Below are 22,440 nucleotides of genomic sequence, written 5' to 3' on the forward strand. Positions count from 1 at the left end.
TCACTTGGTGGTGCATGATGAGGTTGAGGCTTTCTTACAGATCCAGAAATTCAGGGAATCACATTTGAGATCATTCCAGCCATCCTTAGAGAACTCTGCACAATCTTCGTCTCCGACATTGTTGGGTTCCCCTTTATTCCAATACTGCTCAAAGCTGCAAAGTCAGTTTCGACAGTTAGTTTTAATGGTTAAGTTGACACAATCTAGAATAACTGGAGACTAGAGTCTCAATGAGACACTGTAAGATTAGGTTGGCCTGTGGAAATATTTATGAGGGATTTAAAAAGCAGGGTTAATTGAGATGAGGAAACACACGAATATGGTGTCATCATTTCACAGGCTGGTGCCTGAAACGAGTCAAGGAGTGTAGCCATCCTCTCTCTCTGCTCCTTGGTTCCTGCCGTGGCACCCCTGCAAGAAAGGGTTGTGTGCTGGCTAGTTTTATGTCAACTAGACACAGGCTAGAGTCTTTGGAGTGGAGTGGAGGGAACCTAAACTGAGAAAATGTCTCAATGAGATGGACTATGAGCAAGCCTGTGGGACAGTTTCCTAATCTGTGATTGATGGGGAAGGGCCTGGCCCATTATGGATAGGAATACCCCTGGGCTGGTGGTCTTGGCTTCTATAGGAAAGCAGGCTGAGTAAGGCATGGAGAGCAAGCCAGTGAGCAGCACCCTCCATGGCCTCTGCAGCTCCTGCCTCCAGTCTTCCACCTTGCTTTAGTTCTTGTCTTCCTTCAGTGATGGACTACAGCTGTGAAAGTGTAAGCCAAACAAACCCTTTCCTCCCCAACTTGTTTTTGGCCATGGGGTTTCACCAGAGCAATAGTAACCCTCACTAACAGACTGTAACACCAGTCCACAGAGCATTAGTCTGCCCCAATGGCATGCTACAAACCACAGTTTGAGCTTCCTGAAGCTCAATGCTTTCACATCCTCCCTCAGTGCACGTGGCCTCTCCTCCCCTTCCTTTCCTTTCATCTTTCCTTTCTTTTTTTAGATATAGGGTCTAACATAGCCTAGGCTGGTCTCAGACTCACTATGTAGCCAAGGATGGACTCGAATTTCTGATTTCCATGTCTACCTCCCAAATGCTGGGTTTATAGTCATGTAACCCACACTTGGTGTAGAGTACTGGGGACAGAGCCAGGGCTTTATGCCTGTCAGGCAGCCACTCCAATCAGCAGCTAGCCCAATCTTTTCTATGGTAATAGTCCCCTCACCTGGTGGCCTCACTTTATTTGATAGTTTCTATTTATATCCTGCATTAAAATCCACACCCCTCAGGGGTAAGTTTCTCGCTGCTTTGATGGTGGGATTTGCTGCTATTCTGTCTATGCATGGGTAGGAAGACCTTCTTCCATCAGCAAATGTGGGCAGCTCTTATTCCTAAGGGGCTAGGGAGCAGGGGGGTGGGAAGCCCCAAAGCAGCTCAAGTAAGTGTCAGAGATACCCATACCACTGTACAGAGTGTACCTTTCATTCTCCACCTACCTGGGTGACAGAGTTGAGCCATCCACCCAGTGCCACGTGGCTTCATTATGCATGTCTGACAGCCCCATCCAAGTTGGTCCTTTAGCCTTAGAAGTCTGCTGCAGGAAGGTCTGCAGTGGGGCAGGAGGAGGAGTCTAAGGAGGAGAGCGTTTATCTCCCTGAACTCTTACAGAAAGTTCTACTTGCAATCTGACCTTCTACCTTCTGGGCACTCATGGGTACCTAGGTGGTTGCAGCTGTTTACCCACACACACACACACACACACACACACACACACACACCCTACCTTATAGGCAGACAGACTATGGCACATAGACACACATAGCTGATTTTCCTTCAAACACACTTAGCACTGCTGCAGTGTTGTTTGTCTTTGGAGTTCTGAAAACGTCTATAGGAATTCACTCATGACTGACTTTAATGTGATGGAAGCATTCATACCAGTTCGTAGTTGCTAAAGATGCATACCCACTCTGTACAGCTCTGCACTGGGTGATATCCCATTGATGAGGATAAACACCAAGGAACAGGAAGCACTATACATTAAGATTCCTTTTGTTTTGCATGTGTGTATATGTATAGTGTCTCTATGTATATGTGTGTCCATATTTGTGACATATAATGTGCAAATGGGTATGGAGATCAGATGCCAGCATCTGGTGTCTTCTTCAATTGCCCTCTACTATTTTTTGAGATAAATTTCCCATTGGACCCGTAGCTCACCAAGTCAGGTTGCCTAGTGGCTCAGCAAGACTAGGGGATATGCTGTCTCTGCCTCCCCATACAGGCATTAAGGGTGGGTCTAATAGCTTTCAAAGTACCTGGTGGTGCTACATGGCTGCTACAGGAGAAACATCAACAACAGTCTTACTCATCAGTGAACACCATTGCTGCAGTAATGGCCAGCCTGGCAAGACATACCCATGGGTGAGCATCAGCATGAATGCTATGGGAGTGACCACCTGCTTTCTACTTGGATTTAAGGCCCACCCCACAAGAGGAAACACACGCTTGGCACTCTAAATCTGGGCAATAACCCGTGGGTAGGGAGCTTATGGGCCCCAGGGGTAAACATATTGCTATTATTTTGCTAAGGGGAAATACTGTTACACTGTCCTCTAAATTCATGTCTCTGTACCTGGAGATTAGTATAGTTCTCAAACCTCGTCAGAGAAGTGTCTCTGTGTAGTGGATAGAGGCTAAGACAGAATCTCACAACTGGTCAAAGTGCAGGGGATAAGTGTGTCTGTGGCGTGCACAGCCCCAAATGGGACATCTCTGTGATACCTACCCTTAAGGCTCTGGGAGCATCAAGGAAGAGGGGGCAGAAAGATTGTGAGAGCCAGAGGCTGGGGAGGCATAACAGACTGCTGCACTCATGAACTCTCAGCAGTTACAGTTGCCTGCACAAGATCAAGATTGCAAACACTGCAGTATGGAGAAGGGAGGTGTTCATGAGGAAAGCTGATGTCTTCGGGGCGAGGAGGGAAAGTCAGTTTTCTTAAAACTGATAGGCTGGTCAATCTCTAGTGGATAGCTCCATGTACATGAGTATCTGGGCAACATAATTGTACCCAGTGGGATATACAAAGAGGGAGAGGCCATGAAGTTGGGAGGGGATGGACGATGGATTCAGGAAGAGTTAAAGGAAGTGGGTGTGTGTGAATAGGATCAAAACGCATTGTAAGCATGTATGAAAGTATCAAATAATAAAAGTATTATATATTTTAAAGATGTGGGCATGATACCCCCTCTCTCTCTGTCTCTGTCTCTCTCTCTCTGTAGTGAATGCGCATATGTGTGTGCAGGTATTTGTAACCATGAGTGCGCATGCAGAGCCATAGGAAGATATTAAGCATCCTGCTGTACTGCTTTCCACTTAGCTCTCTTGAATGAGGATTTCTTACTGGGCTTGGAACGAGGCTTGCACTCAGCAAACCCCAGGGATCCTCCTGTCTGCAGGCCTCATGCCCAACGTTGGGCTTAGAGGCACATTCGAGCAGTTTCTTCCCATGGATGCTGAGGCTCCCAACTCAGGCCTTCATGGCTAACCAGCAAGCGCTCTTACCCACTGAGATGTTGCCTCCAACCCCACGACCAGCTTTCAAGTTGTGGTTTCAAACTCAAGTCCTTGTGTTTGCAAGGCAAGCACCCTCTTAACGGACATCTCCCTAGTTTCTACTCTAGCAGGACATCTATCCTTTGGTGAGGAAGGTGTTCAATATTGCCTGGCACGCAGGATAGAAACTAGATTTTAGGCATTCTGCAAAACATTTAGAAATGTTGAAGTCTTGTGTGTGGTTCCCCAGAGAGGACATGGGACCCTCATTCCTACCCTTCTCTCTTCAAGTAGAAAAAACTGCATCTTACTCAAGATTCTTGTCTGACAAATGGTCTCACTCTCAGGTGACCACAGCCAGATGTGTGTGTCAGACAAGGGTGGTGCCCCACCAGTGTACCTGCTCCTCATCAGTCTCTACAATGACCAGCTGGGCTCCCACCTCCTGGCAGGCAGTGACGGAGTTGTGCCAGTTCCGTTGGGACTTGGAGAAGAAGTAACAGTTTCCATGGAAGAACGTCCAGTCCCTGGGGCAGGGTTGACACAATCCATCTGTTGGGGGAAGCAGATTAGATGGACATACTTAGAAGCCCTTGCTCCCATTTCTCTTTAGCCTTTAAGGTCGCCAGAGCTAGGACTCTTCTTCACCACTGCACTCTGAGGAGCACTTCCCGTCTCTTTCCTTACCTTCTTCTTCACCCAGATGAATCTGGAAGTCCTAAGCCCATCTTCTCCACACATGGAGAAGTAGGGCCTTAGAGTTCAGAACAGAGGCCAGGACTAGCTCAACTGAGTACCTACTGTGTGCACAGCCCCTGCAAACTTAGAAGGCCCACAATGTGTATGGCCCTTGTTAACACTGAATGCCCCCTGTGTGCAAGACTCTGGTGACCACCAAGTGCTTGCTGTGTGGATGGTCCCTGTGAGCATTGTATGCCTACTGTGCACACAGCCCCTTTGAACATTGAGTGTCTGTTGCTTGAGTGGTTCCTGTGAACACTGTCTATTCTGCACACAATTCCTTTGAAGACTGAGTGCCTACTGTGCACATGTCCTGTAAATACCAATCTCATCCTCTGTGTTCTGTTGTGATCTCAGTTCACAGAGGAGGAACTTAAGGCCCAGAGAGGTCGAATGACTAAAGGGAATGGGCTCCTCTCCCATGGAGATCTGAGGCCCGGATCCCTTGTTTCTGGTCACTCACCATGCACGTCAATCTTCAGCTGCATGAGCTCCTGGTAGATTTTGTCCTGAACCTGGGAGCTGGGGACCTTTGAGACTTAACCAAGAAAGAAATAAATAAAATCCCTGCTGTTATTAAATCCTTCTTTTTGCCATGGCCTGCCCTGAGTCCCTTGGGATTTTGTGTCAATTTTTAAAGAGCCATCTCACTATGTTGTTACTGATTCCCCTGGGTATATGTCCTCATGCTATTTCAGCTTTCAGCTTCATAAGTAGCTAAGATTTCAGTCACATGCTTCCACCTGTGTCTAGAACAACTTCTGGCTGATGTTACTAAACAATTTTTGATTGTTTTATTCTATGTATGTGAGCGTTTTGCCTGCATCTGTGTATGTATATAAACCAGGTGTGCTTGTCTGGTACCTGAGTGAACAGAAGAGGGTGTTGGATACCCTGGAACTGGAGTTATAGATGATTGTGGGCCACCATGCTTATGCTGGGAACCAAACTCAGGCCCTCTGGAATGACTTCTGAGATAACTCTCCAGTCCTTGGTTAATAACCTTTAAAGGCCAGGAAACTAGACAACCAGAGTAGGGTGAACCCAAACACTAGGAAAATGAAGCCACAGCTCTTTTCTGTGTCCCTGCTCTCTGCTCTCTTACACCAGAGATGAGGGAGGTGTCTCTGAGAAGTTCCTAGAAGCCATCAAAAGTTGTGTTACCAACTTGCACTCCCATTTTCCCCATACAGGCTCTAGGGCCAGATCAGAGAGCTGAGGCCTCCATTGTGCCTGACCTAGGCCAAGAACGATCAGCAGGAGCCCAGCCAGGAACAAGAAGGAGAGCAGCTGCAGGACCAGGGGCTTGTGGCTATGCTTCAGATACTCTGCAGGAGAGAAGGTAGTGGTATTAGAGCCTGGTGCCCCAGGATTCCACCCCCAGTATCCATCTCCCTAAGACTGAGAAGTTTAGAGTCCTGATTCCAATTTCCCAGGACCCACTTCTGGGAAGGGTTTTCACTTTTCCTCAGCCCCTCACCATTGCTGTACCTGCCAAACTTTTGATTCTAAAATCTGGTCGTAGTCCAGAGCTGACAACAGAATACCTGGTGCTACTGATCAGACTCTCTTCATCCTCTGGGGGAACAGAGCATCAGTCAAGGCCTGGGCAGGCTCAACCATGAGCTAGCTGCCCCTCAGGACTCCTTGCTGAGGTCCCACAGTCCCAGCCCGTCCTCACCCAGAGTGCCCAGTTGCTGTAGCCTTGGTTCTGTGGTGTCACTCATGGTCATTGCTCTTGCTTCGTGTCTGGAGCTGCCGGAGACCACAGCTTTTATTTGTTGTCCGCTGATGCCTGCTTCCTAGACATTCTTATGGGAAGAGAAAAAGGAACTGAGTGTTGACTGTGGAAGAGCTCGAGGGAGGGGCTGCACTCCTGACACAGCACATCTGGTGCCAGATAAACCAGGAATTTTTAGGGAGAGGTTTGGGAAGTTTGGGGTACGTAGCAGAAAGATCTGGTCTATTCCAATTGTGATAAACTCTGGGGTGCTTCTATAAAAGCCAGTAGGCCATAGAGAACACCTACTTCGCTATTCCCTTCCCACTTGTGCCGAGAGGGTTCACCCACGTTGGCGGTAGCCTGTCCCCCCACCCCCCCATGCACTTTCTTTCATGCTTTGCTGGCTTCCTGACTCACTGTGATTTCTGCTGACTTTGATGTTTGGATGGAATCAACCTTGTCCTATTAATGTCATGCCTGCTGCGGATGTACCCACTTTACCCCTCCATGTTGTAGCAAATGATCTGTTTTCCATTTCTGCACAGTCGGATTATGTAACAAGCCCACAGTTACACAGCTATTTAATGGTGGTCTGGCATTTGAACATGGGTGATCCGACTCTACGGTCCTCACTGTAAACCGAGGGGGATAAAATAGTCCCAAGGGGGAGAAAGTTTCCTAATGGTCAACACATATTGAGTGGGAAAGGCTACATACTTTTGTTGTTCTCACAAACTGGAATAGTCTTCATGGGTAGCAAAGAAACCCATGGAGGCTGGGCATTGGTTCTCTTCTTTCACCATGTGAGGTCTGGGGGTCAAATTCAGGCCAGTGGGATTAGAGGCAAGTGCCTTTATCCATTGAGCCAGTGTGCTAACCCATTTCACAGGCTGTCACAGAACCTTGAACTCACTGATTCAGTTAGACTGGCTGTCCAGTGAGCCCAGAGAATCCTCCTGTTTCTGCCTCCCCAGTATTGGGATTACAGACGTAACCCTGCCATGCATGGATTTTTACACTGGGGTCCAAACTCAGTTCATCATGCTGTGTGGCAGGCACCACTGACTAAGCCACCTTCCCAGCCTCTGATTGTCACTATTAATCTGAAGTGGAGATGACTTTAAAGGGTAAGGAAAGAGATTGACCAGGTGGCTGAGGTATAAAAAGACTTTAATATTATGAGAATATTTGACATTTTTATTGGAGTGGTGTAGAGCATGCATGCGTAAGCATCTAGGTGGGCATGAAAACCCCCACACTATCCTACCCGTGTGATGTAATTTCAGCCTCAGAGAGCATGCACACCTACCATGACCAGTTAGTATATTTTCTGGCCTTGCATTTATTTTATGAACTTAAAATAAAATTTTATGTTAACTTTTGTTGGCTCAAAAATATAGCACTCACGTAGAAAAGAATGGGAAATAGAATAAACTGTCTATCTGGAGCCAAATATGAATGACCAGGTCCCAAGAGCACACACTCAGGTTGCCCTAAATACCACGTTCTACTGTCGCAGTGGCCACATGAGATTTCACTAGTTGTAGAACAAAGACAAGGTAGGGAAACACAGGTAGGTGGGTTCCGGCTGAAACAGGGAAACCTCTACTGCAAATATAAGAAGCTATCTGGTGATGCTCTTAGTTCTTGGACTGAGGGAAGCTAGTGCTCTTCTAAGAATGCATTTTAAAAGCTTTTGCAGCCATAGCTATGGTAGGGCAGGTACAGAGTGGGCAACAATGGTCTCAGAGGGACTAAACACGGCTCAGGTTTTTTTGGTTCTGGTCACTCTCCACAATCTTGGAGCTCAGTTACTTATCATTTGCTGTAGTTTTAATTCTATTGTTCTGATAAAAAAGACCGGGACAAACAGCAATTTAGGGGATAAAGGGCTAATTTCACCTTCCACTTCCAGGTTACAGCTCATCATTACAAAGAACTCACTGGGCAGGGGCTGGAGACAGCTGACACATCACATCAAGGTCAAGAGGGGAGGTGAGTAAGTCATGCTGGATTACTTGTCTGTACACAGCTCAGCTCTCACAGTCTTATACACTAGGGAATGTGCCACCCACAGTGAGCTGGGTTTTTCCATATCAGTTCCTTAATTAAGACAATCGTCCACAGATCGGTGCAGGGTAGACAACCCCTTGCTGAGTTCCTCTTCCTAGACGCTTCTAGGTCTGTCAAGGTAACAGTTAAACCTCAATGTCATAGCCATGTATAATCTTTAAGACAAGCACAGCTGTTTTCCTTTCTGAGAACTTCAGTTGACATTTGGTACTAGTTACAGATTTATAGCACTATGTCAAGGCAAAATACAGATTTCTCATTTGCCTTGGACTCGGGGTCTTCTAATGCTAGTCTCCTATGTAGTAAAATGTGATAATAGTTTTAAATGTGTCAATGCTGACTTCTTAAAAGGTAGCTGTGTCTTGGGTCTAGAGAGATGCCCAGTGGTTAAGGATGTAAGCTGTTCTTTCCGAGGATCTGAATTCAGCTCCCATGCCAGACAGCTCACAATTGCCTGTGACTCCAGCCCCTGGGGATCTGATACTTCTGGCCACCACAGCACCTGAACTCAAATAGATACAAAATTAAAAATAAAATAAATACTCTCTTTATAAAAGACATGGCCACTGGTGTAATAGCTACACGACTTTTATGGGAATAACCAACTTTTTCTTACCGCACTGAGACATCCTCTGTTTCAGAAAGGAATTCATGACTGGTACTGTAAATCTTGCTCAAAATCCATAGAGGGGGAGGTCACAGACCCTGGGGAAAACCGACTATTGCTGTTTTTCTAAATGGTCATATTGTCAAACTACTTTCTAAATATGATTTTCAACAATTTTAAGGGACTGGTTACAGACAGTGCATCCAGTGCAGTCGCAGCCACATCTGCAGCCATAGCCACAGCCACAGTCACAGCTGTAGGCCTGTACAGATTGTGTGAGATGCTGGCAAATCAGCTCTAAGGACATCTTCTGGAAAAATTACAGAGCTTGTCAATAGTGATCTTACAGAAGAGGCCTGCCTTAGTGACTGCTGCCCCAGCCATAGTAATAAAAAAAACCCACTGTAGTACTGGCACAGGAACACAAACAAATCAATGGAATAGAATAGAGGACTAAGCCATAATTCCATACTCCTATAGCAATTTTGAGTTTTTGGCAAAAGGCCAACAATACATATTGGAGAAAAGACAGGTTCTTCATCAAATGGTGATGGTCAAACTGGGAATGCCCATGCAGAAGAAGGAACGTAAGTCCTTATTTCTCATTCTGCACAAAACTAAATTTCAAATGGACCATAGGCCTTAGCATAAGACTCCAAACTCTAAAACTGCCCAAGGGAAAAGTAGGGAGTACTCTTAAGAACACTGGTATAGGGAGGGGTATACCTATACCTATATGCCAGGACTCAGGTAGGTCATTGGTATAGGGAGGGATATACCTATACCTATATTCAGGACTCAGGTAGGTCAGGAAATTAAGTCAACACTGCAAAATGAGACTTCATGAAATCCAAAAAACTTCTATTTATCAGAGGAAGCTGTTACAGAATGAAGGAACAGATCACAGAAGGGAACAAAATCTTCACCAGCTATACATTCCACAAATTAATATCCAGAGTATACAAAGAGTTAAAAAAAAACCTTAAGAAAACAAACAAATCAACAAAACTGAACCACGGAACTGAACAGTCTTCAAAAACAAAGACAACTCCCAAAACAAATAAGTAAAAAACAAAGACAAATGAACACTTTAAAAACTCTTTCCTATCTTTACCCATGAGGAAATGCAAATCAAAACCACTCTGAGGCCCCATCTTACCTCAGTCAGAATGGCTAAGAACAAGAAAAATAGATGACAACAAAAGTGGTGATGAGGATGCCGGGGATGAAGACTTATTCACTGCTGATGGGAAGGGAAACTGGTGCAACACTATGGAAAGCAGTATGGAGGGTCCTGGAGAAGCTAAACCCAGAGCTACCATGTGACCCAGCCATACCATTGCTGGGCCCATACCCAAAGGACTCTGTCTCCCCCAAGCAGAGATCCTTGTGCATCCATGTTCATGGCTGCCCTATTCACAACAGCTATGAAGCAGAGTAAACTTAGATGTTCATCAGCTGGTGAATAGGTAAGGCGAATATGATGCAAACACACAGCGGAGATTGGGTTATCTGTAGAGAGAAACATATTTATGAAGTTTGCAGGTAAAAGAGTGTACAGAATAAGGCAATCCAAACCCAGAAAGACAAACAACACACGTTCCTTCTTGCATGCAATTTTAGCTTCAATTTCTAGATGTCTGTGTTTAACTTGTGCCTGTAAAGACCAGGAATCTAGAAAGGGGCCACTGGCTGGGGAAAGGGCATTAAAGGATGGGGCTAATAGAACACACACAATATTGAAGTGTGGCAGAGGATATTGGTGGTGGGAAGGTTCACACGAGGATGAGAGTGGAACGGTAGGGGGGATTAGTAGGGGTATTGAGGGATGAAAAAGACATATGGAATTGTAATAGCTTGTAAGCTAATTAAAAATATAATACAAAATGAGTTTGAAGGGAGACATCCAGCATATGTAGGTAACGATGCTCCCAAAAGCCATTGGTTACTACACAAAATTCCGGTTCCCAGTGTAGGGTGTGAAAACAGCAGTGGGTGGGCCAGAAAGGTGGCTCAGGTAAAGACACACTCTACCAAGCCTGACAACCTGAGTTCAAAGCCTGGGAAGAAGAGAACAGACTCCTACAAGTCCTTTGATCTTCACATGTACTGTGGGCTACTGCCCTGTATAGGTACATGTACTAAATAAATAAGGTAATAAGAAATAAAGAAAAAAAGGTGGGGCTTCTTGGGAAGAAATAGGATTATGTGGGAAGGTGAAGGGATAAGAGAGGACAATGGGCAAGACTATGATCAAGTGTACACGCATGTGCACTCGTGCATGCGCCCAAGCAATGCTACTGTGAATATGTGAAAGTCAGAGGACAAGTCAGCTCTCTCCTTCCACATTATTGGTCTCAGGGATCAAACTCAGGTCATCAGGCTTGGCCGCAGGCACCTTCACCTGCTCAACCCTCTCACTTGGCCCTGAAAAATCCTTTTTGTAGAATCCAGCTCAACTTGTGAGTTAGCTCATGCTGCTGTGTGTGGAGTCTCTTCTGGATGCCCTGGGGAGGGATGATGGATGTATTTCCTGGGAAGATGTGCTGTGCAAAGCAGAGCAGGAAAACACTAGTGTGACCCAGCTGCAGCTGACTGATTGGGAGGGAGGAAGTGTAGGGACAAGACAGTGGGTTATTTATTGGCTTGACAAAATCAGAAACTCTTTATAGGGTTCTGAAACACTTAAGGGGTATGTCTACTGGAGAGAGGGGGAGGGGAGAGAGTGACAGAAAGATACAGAGAGAAACATACATAAACACACACACACACACACACACACCCACAGAGAGAGAGAGAGAGAGAGAGAGAGAGAGAGAGAGAGAGAGAGAGAGAGAGAGAGAGAGAGAGAGAATATACCCTGGCATGTGGAGGATAGAGAGCAACCTGCACATGTCCATCACTCTCCCTTCCACTATGGGACTAGGAATCAAACTCAGGTCATCAAGCTTGTTTGGCAAACACCTCTATCTGCTGAGCCAGCTTGCTAAAGGCATTTGGATGTCCTCTGTATTTTACAACAATCACTAGAAAGTGTGAAATAAAATTTTTTTTTATAAATGCTCACATGGAAGAGAAGATATCTAGTCATTCATAAACAAATACCAAATGATGTGGTGACCATGGGTATCTAATTATTTTTTCTATATTACATTCATTTGTGTGTGTGCGCGCATGTGTGTGCATGTGTGTGCATGTGTGCCTTTCTATGCCTGTACAGGCTGCAAAACATCAGAGGATAAGTTATGGTGAATTAGTTCTTTCCTTCCACCAAGTGGATCCCTGAGGTTTGAACTTAGGTCCTCAGTTTTGGTGGCAAATGATGTTATCCAGTGAGCCACCTCACTAGCCCTGGATACTTAACTACAACCACAAAGCTGAAATACATGAAAGGGGCTTTGGAGAAGTGGGCTCAGGGCCTCAGCAGGCAAAGGATGGCAGAGACACTCTGAGATCTAGTCTGGAACTAAAAACTGGGCGTTGGGGACATACTGGGGATGTTGGGTGATATGTTGGCTACATTGTTGATGTACTGGGAATACACTGGGGATAGGACAACTGTGAATACACTATGATAAACAGATTGCTTTCTGTGGAATGTCATGTTAATACAGACGATGAATAGCAGGGACACAAAATGAAGCTACCTGTCATAATTGCAGGAGAGAAAGGAACACCCCATTAAAAAAAAAGGCTAAGAAAGTGTCTGACTGCTCAGCTGTGAAACAGAAAAAGCTGTCACGATGCCTCCAGAGGCAGGGGGCAGGGAGGAGAATACACAGGAACCTCGGCTGACTTGTGGTGCAATCAGATTGTTCTATTCACGTGTGCAAGTAGGAAGGGACCTATGTGACTCAAATGAACTGGTCCTCAGGTTCAAACCAGACGGGAGGCCCAGGACTGGGGGGGGGGTAGTGGACACAAGGTCCCACCCCTAACTGAGAAGGTGTTTGCAACTGTCACCCACTGGCAAAGGGAAAAATCCGTTTTCTCCAATGGAGTGTTACTGGGTCTATTAGCTCCACTTCCGGACTGGCTCCTTGCCCAGAAATAGATGATCAACATAAAACAAACTGTTTCGTTTTATAATTATTTTGTCCTATTGGTCTTTTGCTTATGTGTTCTGATTTTCATTTTTGTGTTTGGAGGGAGGGAGGGAGGGAGGGAAGGAGAGAGAGAGAGAGAGAGAGAGAGAGAGAGAGAGAGAGAGAGAGAGAGAGAATACAAAGTTGGGTAGATGGAGAGGTGGGGAGAATCTGTGAGGAGCTTCAGGGGTGGCTAATCCATGGTTTGCTGGCATCGAAAGTTTGATCATTACTCAAGATCAGGGATGCAGAGGTAGGGAGGGACTTTGTTTATAGGCTCTGCCAGTCCCAGAGTCCTTAGGGACACCCCTAAGGAGACTGGGTCTTCTCTGTTTTGGGATTGCTTGTTCCTTCTGAGAGTTTCACTCTTCCCAGCTGAGCTGGTCAATTATGGGGGAGAGGGGCCTGGTTTCTGCAGGCTGTTAGACCTTGAGACATTTAAAGGCACAGGTTCATCATCTAGCACAGCCAGCCCATGGGTGACATTTGGGACTGAAGAGAAAGAGAAGTACATCCAAGATACCACATGGAAAAAGTAATGCAAACATATTTGTTAAGAAAAAGAGGAACAGAAAAGACTACAGTGTTCATACACCTGCTCTGTCTCAGGCAGGGAGTCTCACGTTGAAGAAGGCAGCTTCTCACATCAGAGTGTGAGCCTTAACTGGTTGACAGGTAACGGCTGCCTCCAACAGACTGTCTAGAAGCAGGGGAAACATGTTCTCCTCTGAGGAGAAATCTGGGAGATCCTCCCACAATCCACCATGAATCTCTAAGTGAGGAGAGAGCTAGTGGGTTCATTACCTTATTTAATTCGTGTGTGTGTGTGTGTGTGTGTGTGTGTGTGTGTGTGTGTGTGTGTGTTTGTCTTAATTAGACAATATCCAGCCCACTGTGAATGGCACCATTTCCTAGGCTGGGGTCATCAACTGTATGAATGGAGAAACTGAGTTGAACGCAAGGGAGTGAGCATACATGCGCGTATTTCTGTATGTTCCTGACTGTTGTTATGATGTGCCCGGTTGTCTCAAGCTCCCACCATCCTGACCGCCCTTTGGTGATGGACTGTCACCTGGAATGCAAGTGCTTTTTGTCAGAGCATATTTATCACATCAACAGAAGGGAAAGCAGGGTACACACAGAGGATGAGGACTCTTCTGGAAAAAAAGAATCTCAGTGCTTTTGTCAACATACTGAGGCCAATAGGCAGGGCGATGAGCTGGCACGAACATGAGACATGTCCATTCACCTGGCAGAATAGTATGGAAGCAGCAACTGAGGCAAGCTGGCTCTCAGCCAGCAGTGCATGGGGTTGCAGGCTTCTTGCAGATCCAGAACTTTTGGAGTTCACATTTGGAGTCATTCCAGCCATCCCCAGAGAATTCCACACAGTCTTCTTCCCCAACGTTGTTAGGCTCCCCTCTATTCCAATACTTCTGGAATCTGGATAGTCAGTCAACAAAACATTAGTCTGCTCCAGTGGCCTGCTGGGAACCACGTTCTTAGCTTTCTGGAACTCAAGGTCTCATATCCTCCCAGAATGCATATGGTAGGTGGGCCTTGTTCTGAATTCAGGGACATGCCTGAGTCAGGTGGCTTTGGATTCTGACTCTAGTTATGTTTTATATTGAGAGAGTGGTTTTCAGATGTAAACCCACCAATCTGGACTCCACCTTCCTTACTGGGTTCTTGTACTCTGGACCACAGTGCACCTGGCCCATGCCAAGCACCAGTCAGCTGGGGATTAGGACCCTGAGGGCAAGCTAATAGATGCTAAGCCTGTTTCTCCTGTTCTTCTGTGTGGACACCAAAATAGGGCTCTTTCCACTGTGTGTCCTTCCCTTATATTCTGACCTATTGTGGCTCCTCCCCAAGCTCTCTGTGTCCTGCTGTGAGATCTGGGAGCATCTTTATAAACTTCCTTTAAGCGATTTTTGTCCTCCTCCCCTTCCATTCCCCCCACTCTCTTTTCCCTACTGTCCCCTTCCTTCTTCCCTCTTTCCTTTTTGAGACAGGGTCTCATGCAGCCCAGGCTGGCTCAGAACTCAGTGTGTAGCCAGAGATAACATTGAACTTCTGATCTTTCTCCTGATACCTCCCAAGTGCTGGGGTTATAGGCATGGGCCACCATTCCAGATTATGCAGTACTGGGGATCAAACCCATGACTCCATCATGCTACTATATAAACACACTTATATACCCAACCCAACAGGCCATCTTCCCATGGTAATAGTCCCTTCACCCTGGACTTACTTTATTTGATATTTTCTATTAATATCCTACATTAAAATCCATACCCCTCAGGGGGAAGCATCTTGCTACGTTGATGGTGGGATTTGCTGCTATTCTGTCTATGCATGGGTAGGAAGACCTTCTTCCATCAGCAAATGTGGCAGCTTTATTTCTAAGGGGCCAGGGAGGGGGTTGAGCCCCAAAGATGGCTCAAGTCAGAGCATCAAAGCCCTGTCTACACTCTACAGGTTCTGCCCCTTTTCCTGGATCTACCTGGATGACAGAGGTGAGCCATCTACCCAGAGCCATGTGGCTTCCTTGTTCAGGTCTGACAGCCCCATCCAGGTTGGTCCTTTAGCCTTAGAAGTCTGCTGCAGGAAGGTCTAGAGGAGAAGAGGAGGAGAGTCAGGGGGGATCTCCCCCCATACTTTCAGTTTGTGCATCCCCAAACTCTTGCAGGAAGTTCTATTTGCTATCTGGTCTTTCCCCTTCCTCTCTTCGGCCACGAGCTCTCACGTGTGCTTAGATGATATCAGCTATTTTTACATCTGGAGACTATAGGCACATGCACTCTGGCACAGGGTGGTACCCTGCTGGTTGGACATAGAGGCACATGCCTTTAATCTCAGAACTCCACAGGATCTCTGTGAGGTTCAGGCCAGCCAGAGCTACAGGGCTACTGTCTAAAAAATAACACCACCATATTTTAAAAAAAGGAAACACACAGCTGGCCTCGCCAAACTTACCTGCTAATGTTGCACAATCTCTCTTAAGAATTCTGAGTAAGTCTATAGAATTTCTTCATGATTGCCTTTAATGTTCTGGAAGCAGATTATACTAATTCATGGTTGCTATATATATATATATATATATATATATATATATTAATATATATATATATATATATATATATATATATAATATATCTTTTCTGCTCTTCAGTGACATCCCATTATAAATTTGATATTACCCACAGTGACAATATTTACACTCGGGCAACTGGCAAGCATGTTGTGTGTCAGAGTTGTGTGTCTATGTATGTATGTATGCATGCATGTATGTACCTATATGTATGAATATGTGTGCGCATATGTATAGGTGGATATGAATGTCACCACATGTATGTAGAGGTCAGGGGACAACTTCTGGGGCTTAATTCTCTCTTTCCACCATGGGGGTCCAGGGGAATCAAACTCAGGTTGTCAAACTTGGCAGCAAGCACCTGCTGAGCCAATTCATCTCATTCCTCCTTTTTCTTTGGATATGAACTCAGGTCCTCAAGCTTGTGATGCAGCCCCACACCAGGGGCTCCTTTTTCTTTGAATTACATCTACTTATATGTCAGTTTGGCTGGGCCATGCATATGCCACAGTGCTATTATGTCTGCCAGAGGACGACTTAAAAGAGCCAGGTGTCTCCTTTTACCATGTGGGTCCTAGGGACTGAACTCAGGCTGTGAGGCTTAGTGGCAAGCACCCTTATCTCCTGAGCTATCTAATTAGGCTGCACACCAACACTTTGTCTCTCAGAGAATAGGTGGCTAAATACTAACCAGCACAGAGCTGGTATCTACTGCATCCCAGGTGTCCCCCAAACACTCGCAAATCTTCAGTACAGGATTCTACGCCAAGGACTTGGGATCCCCCACTTCTACTCTTCTTTCCCTCACATAACTCTGGCAAATTGTCTTAATTCCAGGCAATCAGGAGCCAGCTGCAAGGCCAGCCCAGGATGGCGTCCCACCAGATGTACCTGCTCTTCATCGCTTTTGATGATGACTAGCTGAGCCTCGACTTCCTGGCAAGCCTTGACAGCATTGTTCCAGTTCCGCTGGGACTTGGAGACGAAGTAACAGTTTCCCAGGAGGAACGTCCAGTCCCAGGGGCAGGGGCGACACAGGCGGGCTGTTGGGGGATGTGGATTAGGATGGACTCACACCTGGATGCCTGTGCTCCTGCTTGGCCTTCAAGCTCTCCAGAGCCAGGGCCCTCCCTTGACACAGCATCTTGGTGAACCATTTCCTTCCCACCTCCCATGACCCTTTGCAACTCCAGAAGTCCTAGGCCCACTTCCTCCAGACTGTAAGAAGGAGGGGTTTAGAACTCAGAACAGAGGCCAGAGATGGGCTCATGGCCTTTGTGAACACCGAATACTCAGTGTCCACTGTGCACAGCCCCTGTGAACACAAGTGCCTGCTTTGTAAATGGTGCCTGTGAACATTTAGTGCTCTCTGTTGGCATGACTCTTGTAAACACCAAGTGCTAATACGTAGGAGGGAACCCACAGGAAAGACTGCCTGAGGTCTCGAGGCCTCTGTTCACTCACAGAGTTCAGCCTTCATCTTCACCACTTGCTGGTAGATCTTCTCCTGCTTAGAGTCATTCTGTACCTGGAAGCTGGGGATCCTGGAAACTGGGCCAAGAAAAAAAGAGGGGGAGGGGGACTGCAGTTATTAAACAAGTACTGTATGCATTGACTTGAGCTGGGCTCCCAAGGCCATTATGCCATTTTTCTTTTGAGATGCACCTCACTCTGTGGCCAAAGCCTCTCAAATTCCTTGGCAGAAGGATGCATCATTCCTTAGTTTCAGCTTGGACTTGGGGCATGTGACACCTAACCCCCAGGAGTCTCGGCCCCACTTCCTCTCCTGGATGGTGAGTGATAGGGTATTAGAGCTCAGAACAGAGCCAGTAGACTGCCTTAACTGAGTGCCTGCTGTGTGCATGCCCCTGTGAACACTGAGTGCCTACTGTGTGGATGATACCTGTGAATATTGAAAGCCTACTCTGTGCATAACTCTGTGATCGTTGGCTGCCTACTGAGTATGCAAATTCAGTAAAGATGGAGTCCCTCCTGTGTTCATGGCACATGTGATGCCTAATGGGATTGGATCTGGAATGGACCAAGAGACACGGCTAGGGACAGGGGAGGTGAGGGTATTTCCAGGGAAGAGTCACAGGATAGGGAGGCCCTCCCAGCGCTGGCCCAGACATACAAAAGCCAAGGGAAAGGCAGGGCTGCTGCTGTTGGTCCATCTTCCCATCTATCCTGTTGTTGTCTCTGGTGTTTTGCAATTGTTGTTAACAGTCCCTTCAGCCTTTCCTTGTGACCTGAAAGTCTGCGTCTCTCCAGGAATCCTCCAGGTCCCCAGACTGGGACTCTGAGGCATCCAGACTTGTGGACTGAGTGGCTACCGGGTTCTCAACTTATTCATTATTCCTTCTATAAAGTGTGTTCTTCCAGAGAACCTGGCCAATGCAGGCTTTGTGAACATTGAGTGCCTACTGTGTATCTGGTCCCTATGAACACTAAGTGCCTACTGTGTGCCTGGCCCCTGTGAACATTGAGTACTTATTGTGTGTGTGTTTCCTAAAACATTGACTGCCTAGTATATGCACAAGGTTCCTGTGAACATAGAGTACCTACTGTGTGCATGATCCCTAAAACACTGAGTACCTACCATGTGCATGCCCCCGTGAACTTTGAGCACTACTGTATGCATAGTCCTTATGAACACTGAGTACCTAGTGTATATATGGTTGCTATCAACACTGAATACCTCCTGGGTGCTTGCCTCTGTAAACATCAAGTGCCAACCATCTGTGGCCTTGATTCACATGAGGAAATAAGAACTGAGGAATAAAAAGCTCTGATGGCTCAAGAAAATTGACCCCTATAGGCACCTGAGGCCTCAGAACCTGGTTTCTAGTCACTCACGGAGTTCAGTCTTCAGCTGTGTCACTCGTTCAGAGATCTCCTTTATGGACTCATTCCACCCCTGGGAGGTGGAGATCCTGGAGTCTGTGCCAAGAAAAATAAAGAACTGCCATTATCAAATACCTACTGTGTACCATGACCTGCACTGTGTCCCTGGGGATCTTTAGTTATGTTTTATGGAACCCACTGTGTCACAGATTGTCACAAACTCCCTGGCACAAATGAGCATTCCCTTCCCAGTTCCCAAGTGGCTAGGACTGCAGGCACAGGCCACTGCCTGAGCTTCTGGGATGGTTTCTGATTGATGTCTTGTTTAATCTCCTTTGAAGATGGAGAAACTAAACACCTAGAAGGATATCTAGTCCCAGGGAGAGGGTGGGTCAGGATGAACCCACACTTGGAAGCCCATGTCCTTTTTCTGCTCAACCTTCGAGTTCTCCAGAGTGAAGATCTTCCCTTGACACAGCACTCTGGGGAACTATTCCCTGTAAGGATTCAGGCATTATGCTGGCCTGCCCCTGTCACTTGTCAGAATGCACTCAGGCAGTACCCTGGTCAACCCAGGGTTCCATGACTACTAGTGTGGATGCAGGTGCAAAGGACCCCTTTAAAAGAAAGACCCCGTCCACTTATGCTCTCTTCCCACTCTTTCCTGCTGTTCCCCTGGGGCAGTCTCCCTCTTCTCTTCTGTCCTCTCTCCATCTCTGTCTCTTTACCTCTTTTCTCTTTCCTACCACCTCCCCTTTCTACTTCTCACTAAGCTCTGTCTGTCTGGCCTGTTTGTTCCTCTGACCCGGTCAACCTCGCCTGCCATGGAATCCGCCAAGTTTCCTCACAAGCTTAATCTAACATTCCCTCCTGTTTCCCAAATCCCTCCCAACCCCAGGAAAGCCCAGGAGTCCCTTTCCATCTCCTCTGACTAGAAAGAACAGACTTAGAGTTCAGGACGTTCAAACACCAAGAGATTGGCTTAGCTGAGTATCTATAGCACTTTGAACATTGACTTCACTTGAACATTAAGAATCTCTAAACATTAAGAGCCTGATGTATGCACGGCACTTGTGGGCACTGAGTGCCTAACCCGTGCACAACCTCTTTAACTCAAGGGCCCAGTGTGTGCATAGTCCCTGTAACCAGCACATATCATCCTTGTTGCTACTCTGTGGTCTCAGTCCACAGATGAGGAAACTGAGACTAAGAGAAGTCTGATGGCTCAAGAAAATTGACCGCCTACGGAGACCCAAGGCCTTGGGCCTCCAGTTTCTCACTCACGTAGTTCAGTCTTCAACTCTGTCAGCTGTGCAGAGATCTCCTGCATGGACTCATTCTGCCTCTGGAAGGTGGGGATCTTGGACACTGTGGCAAGAAAAAAAAACCCCTGCTATTATTAAATACCTACTGTACACCACAATCTACACTGGGAGCAGGGACATTGTGTCATTTTAAAAAGCGTGTGTGTGTGTGTGTGTGTGTGTGTGTGTGTGTGTGTGTGTGTGTGTGTGTGTGTTTCTGATTGATGTCTTGTTTAATCTGCTCTGCAGATGGGGAAACTGAACACCCAGAAGAGAGTCTGGTCCCAGGGAGGGGGCTGCTCAGGATGAACCCACACTCGGATGCCCATGCTCTTTGTTTAACCTTCAGGCCCTCCAGGGTGACAGAGCATCCTGGGGAACCATTCCTCTCTCCACATCCCCTCCCCCTCCCCAATCCCAGGAGTCCCATGTATTATCCTTCAGATTGAAAGAATTGGGGCTTAACAATCAGGGCAAAGACCGAGAGAATTGTTTAATTGACTATCCCTTGTGTCCGTGGCCCCTGTGAACATGTAGTGTCTGTTGTGTGCATGCCAAGTACATGCATGTCCTCTGGGGACACCGAATGCCTACTAGGTACATGGCCCTTGTGAACACTGAGTGCTTACTGTGTACACAGCCTCTGTGGACACTGAGTTCCTACTGTGTGCACAATCTTGGTAAGTACCAAGTATCACTTTTTATTGTTACCCTGTGGTCTCAATTCACAGAGGAGAAAACTGAAGCTCAAAGAGATCTGACAATTTAAGAAGTTGACCCCTTTCCCACGGAGCCATCCCAAGGCACCGGCACTTCTGGTTTTTGGTCACTCACAGAGTTTGTTAGTCATCTGGGTCAGTTCCTGGTAGATCTCTTCACATTTGGATTCTTCCTGTCCCTGGGTGTTTGGGGTCTTGGAAACTGTGAGGAAGGAAAAAAAAAAGTTTCATTATTAAATACCTTCTGTGTGCCAAGTCCTGCACTGGATTCTCTGAGACATTGTCATATTTACTTACTTATTTATTTATTTTGAGATAGGAGTATAGACACATGTTACCCCAGAGTCTAGGACAGTTTCTCACTAACTCTTCCTTAATCCCATTAGAAGACTAGAAAACCTACCACTCAGAAAAGGCTGAGCCATAAGAAGAAATGGATCCAGGATAGAGGATCCACCCATGTCTCCCTTCTTTTTCTGTCCTACACCAGAGATGGGGGCACCCTTAGAGGACATGCCCTCCACTTGCACTCCCCATGTCCCTTCTAGACCTAAAGAAGGCCCTGGCCGAAGAGCTGGGTCAGAGGGCTGAGGCCTCCATTGTGCCTGACCTTGGACAAGAATGATCAGCAGGAGCCCAGCCAGGAACAGGAAGGAGAACAGCAGCAAGATCAAGGGGATTTGACCTCGTCCTAGGCGTCCTGCCAGAGAAAAAGTGGACTTTTAAGTATGATGATGTCCCTACCTTATGCTGATTCCAGAACAGGTGATCAGCATCCTTCTGCCACCAGCCGGTGAATCCAGACTCTCGGAGTCTACCGCCACATGATCCATTATGATTCCCTTCCCTTGCCTTCTCTTTCCACAGCAGGCCATCTCTCCCCTAGGCCCCTGCTCCAGCCTTTATCTTCCCAGGAAGCAGAAGTTTAGAGCCCTAGCCTTCTTTCTTTAAGACCCATTCTGAGGAATGCTCTCTGCTTTTCCTCAGCCCCTCTCCCTGCTTACCTGCCAAACTCTTGATTCCAGAATTTGGTTGTAGTCTGGAACTTTTACTAGAACACCTGATGTCACTGACCATCCACTCTTCATCATCTGAGGGAACACAGCGCCAGTCAGTCAGAGCCTGGGCAGGCTCAACCCCAAGCCACCCCCTCTGGTTTCCCTCACCAGGCTCCCACAATGCCAGCCTAGCCTCACCCACAGAACTCAGCTGCTGCATTCTGGATTCTGTGGAGTCACTCATCGTCACCGCTGTCCCCTGGTGCCAGGACTGCTGGAGACCACAGCTTTTATCCCCTGGTGTTCTCTAAGTGTCCTTTCATTCAGGAAGGGGAAAAAAGGAAGCCCATGAATTGCGGAAGAGCCTGAGGGAGGGACTGCACCTTTCACATGGCCTATCTTGTGCCAGATAACTAAAGGTTTAGATTTTTTTTTTTTTGGGAGGGGTTGGAAAGTTTGGGGTTTCGTAGCAGAAAAATCTGGTGTGTTCATGGTGTGGTCAAGTTATGGGTGCCTTTTCAAAGCCAATAGCTTATACAATAAATCCATTTTGTTATACCCTTTCCACCTATGCTGAGTGTAGAACGACACCCCATCTTCCAAGTTTCCTTCCAACTCCAGGCTTTCTTGCATAGCTGGCTCCAGATTCATGGCCACCTCGGCTGACTTTGCTGTCCTCATGCTCCTGTCAATTGAGTG

The 22,440-nt window shown here is 46.7% G+C and overlaps 2 protein-coding genes across 3 annotated transcripts; both read right to left on the reverse strand.

The window, feature by feature from the left end:
• LOC100773244 (CD209 antigen-like protein D) lies at positions 1 to 6,021 on the reverse strand. Its single transcript, XM_035444367.1, has 5 exons — positions 5,976 to 6,021; positions 4,758 to 4,832; positions 3,954 to 4,105; positions 1,494 to 1,603; positions 1 to 154 (listed from the first exon to the last, which is right to left on the reverse strand). The coding sequence occupies exons 1-5, from the start codon at positions 6,019 to 6,021 to the stop codon at positions 1 to 3; spliced, it is 537 nt and encodes a 178-aa protein (XP_035300258.1).
• Positions 6,022 to 14,074: 8,053 nt separating this feature from the next.
• LOC100773525 (CD209 antigen-like protein B) lies at positions 14,075 to 21,985 on the reverse strand. 2 transcript variants are annotated; one of them, XM_027415815.2, is made up of 10 exons: positions 21,940 to 21,985; positions 21,748 to 21,834; positions 21,354 to 21,443; positions 20,859 to 20,945; positions 20,005 to 20,088; positions 18,733 to 18,816; positions 17,341 to 17,427; positions 16,768 to 16,919; positions 15,289 to 15,398; positions 14,075 to 14,225 (listed from the first exon to the last, which is right to left on the reverse strand). In XM_027415815.2, the coding sequence occupies exons 1-10, from the start codon at positions 21,983 to 21,985 to the stop codon at positions 14,075 to 14,077; spliced, it is 978 nt and encodes a 325-aa protein (XP_027271616.1). The 2 variants fall into 2 exon arrangements, with proteins under 2 accessions (XP_027271616.1, XP_035300232.1); XM_035444341.1 differs by lacking the exon at positions 21,354 to 21,443.
• Positions 21,986 to 22,440: the final 455 nt, after the last annotated feature.

The sequence above is a fragment of the Cricetulus griseus genome, chromosome 4, assembly GCF_003668045.3.
Source record: "Cricetulus griseus strain 17A/GY chromosome 4, alternate assembly CriGri-PICRH-1.0, whole genome shotgun sequence".
In the NCBI taxonomy this organism is placed as follows: Eukaryota; Metazoa; Chordata; class Mammalia; order Rodentia; family Cricetidae; genus Cricetulus; species Cricetulus griseus.

Excerpts from the sequence above, each read along its gene's own strand:
- LOC100773244 (XM_035444367.1), bottom strand. The coding sequence starts at position 6,021 with ATGAGTGACACCACAGAACCAAGGCTACAGCAACTGGGCACTCTGG. Across the intron at positions 4,833-5,975 it reads ACAGCAACTGGGCACTCTGG|TCTCAAAGGTCCCCAGCTCC; the intron begins GTGAGGACGGGC and ends TTCTTGGTTAAG. Across the intron at positions 4,106-4,757 it reads GCTGAAGATTGACGTGCATG|ATGGATTGTGTCAACCCTGC; the intron begins GTGAGTGACCAG and ends TTCCCCCAACAG.
- LOC100773525 (XM_027415815.2), bottom strand. The coding sequence starts at position 21,985 with ATGAGTGACTCCACAGAATCCAGAATGCAGCAGCTGAGTTCTGTGG. Across the intron at positions 18,817-20,004 it reads AGAGTTGAAGACTGAACTAC|ACTCCAGGATCTCCACCTCC; the intron begins GTGAGTGAGAAA and ends TTCTTGGCACAG. Across the intron at positions 15,399-16,767 it reads TCAAAAGCGATGAAGAGCAG|ACCTTCCTGCAGCAGACTTC; the intron begins GTACATCTGGTG and ends CTTCTCCTCTAG.